Here is a 9,525-nt window from a genome sequence, read left to right on the forward strand (position 1 = left end):
TATAATTCAGAAATTATAGCAATATACTATTACGAATAGAATTTTTTCATGTACATTTAAAAATTGAGCATGTCTTAATGTACACTTGAGTATAAAAACGAAAAAGTGCGCATGGACTTCATCAGTAGTTAAGAAAAATCGGGTGAAAGAGTTTCACATCAAATATGTAGAGAACAAAATGTAAGTAACTATATCAATAATTTTAATAAATGACAAAATAATTTAAATTGCAAATTTTGAAAGTTTTTTTACATTTAAAAAAATTTTTTTAGCATGTCCACATTAAAAATCTATATTCCACCGACATGGATGAATCTTGATATTTCATATCTATCATTTTTGATAGAATATGAAATATCAAAGTTTTTATTGCTAAAAAAACCTTTAGAAGGTGAGAAAATGATGATCAAAGGAGTTGAGGCAACAATAATTTTAAATATTGAGAGGGAGTATCTGTGGCTAAAAGAAAATAGGCAACATAAAACTCCAGTAAATGCACATTTTGGATATGTGCATCTTGTAAGTACTTTTTTGTAAGTATTTAATTTTTTTACTTCTTTACAAAAAATGATTTTTTCTTTTTTTACAGACTGGTGATGTATGCATGCTCATTATGGATAAGTAAAAAAATATTTTGTATCTATAAAAAAATTTTAATCTTTGTAATCATTAAAAAAAGATACAATATCGCCGCAGGCGAGGGTTGACATCACTCGCAGTCTGAAAATTATGTTTCATCCCGAGTCACACACACACACACACACACACACACACACACACACACACACACACACACACACACACACACACACAAATTTTTTTTCATTACTACCTGCATCGAAACTTCAAGATTCAGTGTCAGCAGCCAGTAAGAAACAAGTAAATTTTATGCCGATGATGCTAAGAACTGTCAGAGAATGAGAAGTCTGTGATTTACAGTCACTCATTAAATAGTAAATAAGACAAAAAAAAAATTATTTTTTATTTAATTTTTTTTAATTATCTTATTTTGGCTAATTAAAACTGTCACTCAAAAAAGAAAAAAAATGAAATGAGTTAAGTAAAGTGACAGGCAAAAAAAAAATGCGAGTAATAATGCTGCAAATGTGCATCCAATATACTGGCACCGGTCAGAAAACACAAATGTTTCTGTTCGCTAAATGAATGTATTTTGAATCATGAATTCGTCACCAGTTGTTTGCAGCATCAGCTTGAAATTAGCTTATTTCGATGGACTGTAGAGATATTGAAACTTCAAGTTTTTCGATGCTGGTATCACGAAAAATAAAATTGTTAGATAGCTATAATAATAATAATAAAAATTATTCATAAAGTTAAATTTTAAAATGTTATCTTAGAAATAATTTTTTTTAGAAGATTAAATAACATTATAGCGTAACTACAATAAAACAATAACAATAAAGTTAAATTTAGAAAAAAAAAATGTTTTTATTTACTATGATGAATTGAATTAGTTGGTTTAACCGGGCACTCAGCTTGTGTTAGCCATTGTACCCGGGCCCAGTGAGGACAATTTTATAGTTATCGGAGAGGATCGTGGTCCTGGTGATCATTGTTATTAGGCCTTGCCTTATTGCCAGTCCACCTAACAACGAACTTGCTAAGCCCACTGTCCTTCCGACAACTATTTATAATTTGACTACTGTAGATGCTATTGTTTGTGAGTTTATAGGTGGAGGAGACAGTTTTTATTTCGGTGATTCCCCGCCCCGAGTCCAAGGAAGCACGTCGCGGGACACAGCCGCTGTCAGCAGTCCTCACTAGTTCAGGAAGAACCGGGACCTGGCGTTAGCTAAGCCCACCGTCGTTCTCCCGTCACTATGAGTCCTAGTCTTCAGCTACCGCGGCCATCATACGTCGTGTCCTTGTCATCCGAAATTATGTCTCCTAAGAAGTTAATGTGGGTGTTATTATGGTCCATCCTTTAGAGCCCACTGTGTAGGATAAGGCACTTATACAATGGAGGATGCCTGTTATCCAAGGGCAACGTTGGTGGTGGAGGACTCCCTCTATCACTGCTTTGACACGTTGGCTTACACCAAAGCTAGAGGTTTTGCAAATGTTTATGGGCCTCTGCCGCCACCTATGCTCGGCCAATACAGGTGTTCTTCTTTGATAAGAAGCCCCACCCGCTAGCCTTGTCATAGAAGCAGCAGAGCCCTGCAGATTCGATCGAGTTTTTGTGTTCTGCTATCATTTTGTAATGAAGTCGGCGCCACTTCAATTCGGTCGAAAAATTGTCGGTATTCCACCACCAGGGAGCTGACAATGTAATGCACATAAATAGTATTGTGAAAATAAAATTCATTGGTGCATGCCGGAATCAAACCTGGTCCTACGCTTTGGTAAGCAAGTACCATGTTCGATAGGCTATTGCCAGCCCCTATTTATTATGATACTAATAATTATAATAATGATAATTAAAAAAAAATTATTATAAAAAATAATTATGATAATGAAATAAAAAAAAAATTTTTTTAATCCTCCGGATGAGGCGGGGGAATCTCTATTGGCACCACCAACCGACCAGCATCAAAGTCATTGTCTGGTGATGCCGGTGGTGCTCTTTGTATCTCTTCAGCAGCGACATCCTGCAGCTGCCGTTGCATTTCTTGAAACATTCTGAGTTCAGCATAATAATTTGCCCTAGCTCTCCTCAATATTTCTCCTTGTCGTTGCTGTTGTTGGAGCAATTTTTGATGCTGTTGGCGCCGTTGATGCTGTTGTTGCTGGTGCTGTTCTTGTACGGCAACAGCATCCTTCAATGGGGCCCATACTGCGAGCAAAATTCGTGCTTGTGACCTGTACCACCAGCGCTTGTAATGGTGATCGATTGACAAAGTGGTTTCTAATCCATTAATTAAGATTTGAGCACCATCCAAGACACCGGTTTTTCGTACATATGCAAATAATTGTTTTCTCAGCTTGTTCAGTCACGAGCTTAGGCAATTTGAAAAGCTTCGTGCATTTCCGCTACGATCGGGAGTAGCCGAACTCGCTACTGACTTGAATGTCAGAATAGTGCTGGGTCACTCGCTATGTGGGCCCAACACATACAATTTCTTGCTCATGACCGTGCCACGGCGGCATGAGAGCCCGCTACCAGCCGGCCAATCAGAGAAATTCGTTACTGCAGCCATGCTGCCACGTCACCACCGAGCAGCCACGAAGGAAGAAGACGCCGTCTCAATTCGCAATCTACATTGTGCAGTCTTACTAACCACCACGCGTTTTTAACCGCTTTACTTGTCGCATTCGCTATCGCTTATCTATCTTGTCGCATTCGCTAAAAAGTATTTTCTTACAGTTTAAGTGTATATAAGTGTAAATAAATCTATAATTTATATTTGATAAACTTTGAGTAATTTTTAATTGTTTTAAACCTTCACGCCACAACCAGATCCAATTTAGTTATCCTCTCATTTTACACAGCTCTTTTTGCAAATCCATCAAGTTGAAATTGAAAAATTGTACATATTCGTGAGGAACTAGGTCTTGATAGGTAATTTTCCCGACAATTATTCTTCTCTTTCTAATTGGGAAATATACCCCATCTCGCACGGGGAGGCGCTCATCAACAAAATTGTCGGGGAAATCACCTTGTTCATTTGCCCTCCTGAACCACCATAATAGGTGGACATCATTAATAAGAAGTTTCGTCACCACATTATTCATTACAACATTTGCCCCCAGTACGGTCCCATGATGCCTATGATACTCGTCAACTTGATTTTTTACAATGTTGAATAAATTTGGATCATTATTAAATGATATCTCGCACTCTTCTGGCACGATAACACTATATGCAATGCTTAGCTGTAACATACAATAATGGAAATTATTTTTTCTATTAATTATTATTATTACATTATCATTCGATTTCAAATTTAAGCAGCAAATTAATAAAAAATTTTTAATTGTCTGTCTGTCTGTTATTTTATCAGGATATTTAAAATATTTTTTTATAAAAAAATAATTTTAATGGTTAGATATTTTTTATTTATCAAAATATTAAAATTATTTTTATAAAAATAATTTTAATTGCTAACTATTCATCTGTTCGGTCACGAGCTTAATCATTTTGAAAAGCTTCGTGTACTTTCGCTACTTACGGGAGCAGCCGAACTCGCTACTGACTTGAATGTCAGAATAGTGCCGGGTCACTCGCTATCTGGGCCCGACACCTGCAATTTCTTGCTCATGACCGTGTCAAAATGGCATGAGAACCCGCTACCAGCCGGCCAATGGAATAATTCGTCCCATATCAGCGTGCTCGGCAGCCAATAAGGAAATTGGCTGTTAACTACTTCCGGTTGGCGCGCATTTAAGCCAATGGGAAAATTCGTCTTATGCAGCAATGCTGCCACGTCAGCACCGAGTGAAAACGCCGGCTCAACACCACCACTAGTTCGATCGGTACAAAGACAGCTATCCATCTAACCGCTTCGCTCAATATATCTCTAGTGTGATATAAGTCTGAACCGCTCCGCTAAATCTCTGCTTAAATATTCTCAATAATTAGCTAGTATATCAAGGCTACTAATTATTGAGTATAAATTAAATTGTTGCTCGCGTCTTATCAAGTATAAATTAATTATCGCGTCATTAACCGCTACCGACCACGTGTCGAATTTATCCGCGCATTCTTTTACAGTCGCATTCGCTATCACGTATCTTGTAGTTGCATTCGCTATTTTTCTCACAGTTATTCAGTGTACATATTGTTAAATAATGATCTGATTTATCATCTGTAATTTTGTGTTAATTGTTAGTTATTGAATTAACCACATCTACATCAGAATCCCAAAGAACATTCGCTCATTTTACATCATCAAAATATTAAAATTATTTTTATAAAAATAATTTTAATGGTTAGATTCTTTTCACTTATCAAAATGTTTAAAATAATTTTTTATAAAAATAATTTTAGTTGCTAACTATTAAAATTATTTTAATGGCTAGCAATTTTTATCAAGATGTTTTTATTTATTGCAATGGAATCAATACACACCAATGTTGTTGTTGGTGTTGTTAAAATTATTTTTTTCACTTTTAATAAATTATAATTAACAATTTTTCACTTCGAACAAAAGATTATTGAAAAAAATTTTTGAGAGAGAGATCAGACAAAATGCGTCGCAATAAAAAACTGATGCATGTACCAACTTATTGTGTTTTAAGAAATTTGAATCTAATGGTTACCATACAACGGAAAATACCCCCTCCACTAACCAAAAAATTTTTTTTAAAATTGATGTTATGACAGTAAAATAAGATATATATTTTTTCATTCAAATTATGGTATAAAACAATTTTTTTAATTCAAAATCACATTTTCATTGAATTTTTTATTCATAATTTAAAGAATTTGAACATACTGCTCGTTTAAATGTGTATATTCGCGCCAAAACTTTTCACTTCTCGCTTCAACTATGTATAGTTACATACTTAAACTGTACTAAAAAAATATTTTTTTCAATCAAATAAATCAAATTATTATATTACTAGAAAAAATATATTTTCCATCAATATAAAATTATTTTAACGCTAATTATTTGTTGGAAAATTATTTTAATAATTCTTTAAGATTTGTTTCATATCTCACTTGCTCTGTATAGGAACATTTTGTTGGGTTCATGAAAACAACCAATGGCATGTTATCCCTATAAAATTTCAACGAATCAGCAAGTATATATTTTTACTAGAAAACAATATATACTAAACTGCGCAGATATTCGGTATACATTGTAGTGGTGCCATGCGCTAAAATAAAAAATATTTGTTTTACATTTTCATATAAAAGATTTAATGTAAGTATTTATTATTTCTGTAATAATTTTTTTTGTACTCATATATTTATAATTTTTTTAATTCTCATTTGTTATTTTTTTCAACAGTTCTTACTATAAAAAAAACGATATTTAAATCATACATGCGAGGGGCGTGGACCCGACTAGAAATTGTCCCGAAACATACATTGGGCCCCAATTGGGAATTGCTGGGACATGCCCAGTAGGTCTATCCCAATCGGAACCCAGGCGGGAACTTGTTGGGATATCTCAATGCAAAAATAAATTACTTTTATTGGTTTTTGCCCAAGTGGGACCCAATTGGGAACCTGTTGGGATATCCCAATGCAAAAATGAATGACTTTTATTGGTTCTTGCCCAAGTAGGACCCAATTGGGAACCTGTTGGGATATCCCAATGCAAAAATGAATGACTTTTATTGGTTCTTGCCCAAGTGGGACCTAATTGGGAACCCGTTGGGATATCCCAATGCAAAAATGCATGACTTTTATTGGTTTTTGCCCAATTGGGATCTTATTGGGATAGCCCACTGACAAAATGAATAACATGATATTGGTTTTTCCCAAGTGGGACCTAATTTGGAAATTGTCAGGACATCCCAATGCAAAAATTTATGTCACTTTAACAATTTTTATGATTTACATACCATCTGAAATGCTCAAAATTTGTTACTAAAAGTTTTCTTGTTTTTTTCAAGAAAGTTGGTACAACAACGTATTAGTTTTTTACGCTTGTACACAATGTTTATGCAAAAATTATTTTTTTTATCAAAATTGTTTATAAACAATTTTATTTTATCAAATTTATTTCATTTTTGAATAAAATTATTTTTTATTTTTTTGAACAGGATATTTTGTTTTGTATCCCTCTTCTGCTCTTTTCTATATTTTCAAGTGTAATTTTGATTTTAATGGTAATAGTTTGAAATTTATTTTATACATAATTATTAATTTAACATAAAAGTTGTACAATTGATATGATAAAAATTGATCATAATTGTTCTATATGTAGAAAATAAATCATCAGGCGGCGCTTGAGTTAATACTTAGTTTTCAATGTTAAAAAAATTTTCTGAAAGCCGAATAACCTCAAAGTGCTAGTAAACACGTGGTGTGCTAAATTTTATATAAATTTGTTTTAGTGTTTTTTTTTTTAATTCTTAACATTTTTTTCAATATAATATACTGTGAAATTTTGGATTGTGATTTCGTTTTGTTTACTTTATTTTAAATTTTATTGTGTTTTAATTTGTATTGATTATTATTTTGAGTGTATTAAAAATGTCAGATGACAATAGAGCTCATATTATTCGTGAGCTTGGACGTTTGAGAGCTCCAAGATTTCGTCAACGTACTCCACAAGTCAATGGAATTCTTCAAGGACTTGATAATTCTACAGAATCATTAGCTAGTTCAAGTGACCATGAAACTGAAACCGAAGAAAATAATGAAAATAATAACTTTTTTCTAAATGATGAATTTAATGATATGTCAAGTGACAATGCATCAGAAGATGATGAACTTTTTAATGAAGAAAGAGTTGATGAAGAAATTCATGATGAAAGCGAAGAAGAGCTTTCAGAAGATAGTGACGAAGAATTAATTGATAATAATGACGACAACCGTTTAAATGACATTGAGGAACTTCGCCAATGGGCCTTAATAGATCCTCCAATTCCACATAGCCGATTGGAAGCTCTTTTAAAAATTTTAAGAAGGACTCAATATCCAGAATTAACAAAATGTGCCAAAACATTTTTGGCTACTGAGAATACTTCATTCACAATAGAAAAACTAGATGAAAACGACTCCGGTGAATTTGTTTATTTTGGAATTGAAGAACATTTAAAAAAATGTGTTAATCCAGAGGTACATGAAATCAATGATCTTCAATTATTCATAAATATTGATGGTTTACCGTTGTTTAAATCAAGTTCGATTCAGTTTTGGCCAATTTTATGTAAAGTGTTTCACCAACTAGATCTATACAAACCTTTTCCAATAGCTATTTATTGTGGAAAACAAAAACCAAGTAGCGTAGAAGGTTATTTCAGAAAATTTGTAATTGAAATGAATCATCTCCTAGAATTTCGTGTGACAATAGATAATGTATTATTTGCAGTATCAATAAAAGGATTTAACTGCGACAGACCTGCTCGATCGTTTGTAAAGTGCATTAAAGGACATGGAGGTTATTGGGCTTGTGAACGGTGTGAAGTCAAAGGTCAGCGAGTGAAAGGACGAACAATTTATCCGATAAGTCAAGATCAATGTGTTCTAAGAACAAATGATTCATTTCGAAACCAGAGCAATGAGGGGCATCATACTGGTACATCACCCTTACTTCAGATTACCCCTCAAATTGATATGGTACGTGACTTTGTTTTAGATAGTATGCATTTAGTATTTCTAGGAATAGTTAAAAAAATACTCGATTATTGGCTCAATAGTAATATCAAAACTGTAAAATTAAGAAAAAATATGAAAGACTTATTAACAAATTTGCTACAACAAATAAAATATCAAGTTCCTCAAGACTTTCAAAGAACGACCAGATCATTAGATAATATTGCAAAATTTAAAGCTACTGAATTGCAATTTATACTATTATATGCTGGTCCAGTAATTTTTAAGAAAGTACTGTCTGAAGACGTTTATAGATATTTTTTGCTTTTGCACGTTGGAATCAGATTATTGTGCTCGAAAGATCTTGCTGTTTAAAAGCAAAAGCATGCGAAGTATTGTTTACGATTATTTGTTACATCAAAAATTTTATACGGTAAAACATGTCTTATAAGTAATATGCACAATCTGATTCACCTTGCTGATGATGTTGAGTATATGAACTGTACGATTCAAGAAACATCTGGTTATTCATTTGAAAGTTTTCTTGGAAAATTAAAAAAATTTATTCGAAATGGTAACCGGCCTTTATCTCAAATTTGTCGAAGATTAAACGAGTTATCGTTTAAAAACGTAGACAAAGTGACCGTCCCAGCCACGATCAAAATTCTACGACAGCTACGTCCTGATGGAGAAAATAATACGCCCATTAAAAGTGTTGAGTACAAAGGATCAATTTTAATTACAAAACATCCGAATAATACAGTTTTATTAACAAATAATACTATAGTGCAAATAGATAATATATTTATACCTTTTGGTGAAAACTCTATAAGAATATCTGGTGTACAGTTAAAAAAAAAAATTCAATTTTTGATTACCCATTTCAATCAGAAAACCTCAACATGTGGAGTGTTACCAACAGAAATTGTCGAAGAGTGACACATTCATTACATAATGTGAATAAAAGAATGGTTTGCTTTATAACTAATATGAATAATAAAGAGAAAATGTTTGTAATACCTTTATTACATATGTAATGTTTTAAAACTGTATAAAATGAATTTGTATTAGCTAGATAAAATAATAATATATAACATAATTTAATAAAATAATAATTGACTATTATTAATTATAACAATAATAAGTGATAAAGTAATTTAATAAAAATTAAGTATTTCTAATATAAAATCGTAATTATATAATCATGATATTTTAATATTTATCAAGTTTAATGAAAAAATTAAGTGTTTACACCGGCAAGAATGTCAACTTGTAAATAAATTTTCAGTTTATAAATCATGTATATTTAATATTTGGTTACAGTTAAATAACACATAGAAATGAATATA

At 32.4% G+C, this 9,525-nt stretch overlaps 1 protein-coding gene across 1 annotated transcript; it reads left to right on the top strand.

The window, feature by feature from the left end:
• The first annotated feature begins 7,111 nt into the window (after window positions 1–7,111).
• On the top strand, window positions 7,112–8,551 carry LOC130673902 (uncharacterized). The gene has a single exon (XM_057479117.1). The coding sequence runs from the start codon at window positions 7,112–7,114 to the stop codon at window positions 8,549–8,551; it is 1,440 nt and encodes a 479-aa protein (XP_057335100.1).
• The last annotated feature ends 974 nt before the right edge of the window (window positions 8,552–9,525 follow it).

The sequence above is a fragment of the Microplitis mediator genome, chromosome 8, assembly GCF_029852145.1.
Source record: "Microplitis mediator isolate UGA2020A chromosome 8, iyMicMedi2.1, whole genome shotgun sequence".
NCBI lineage: Eukaryota > Metazoa > Arthropoda > Insecta > Hymenoptera > Braconidae > Microplitis > Microplitis mediator.

What these genes read in the sequence shown, in the direction of transcription:
- LOC130673902 (XM_057479117.1), top strand. Translation starts at nt 7,112, where the DNA reads ATGTCAGATGACAATAGAGCTCATATTATTCGTGAGCTTGGACGTTTG.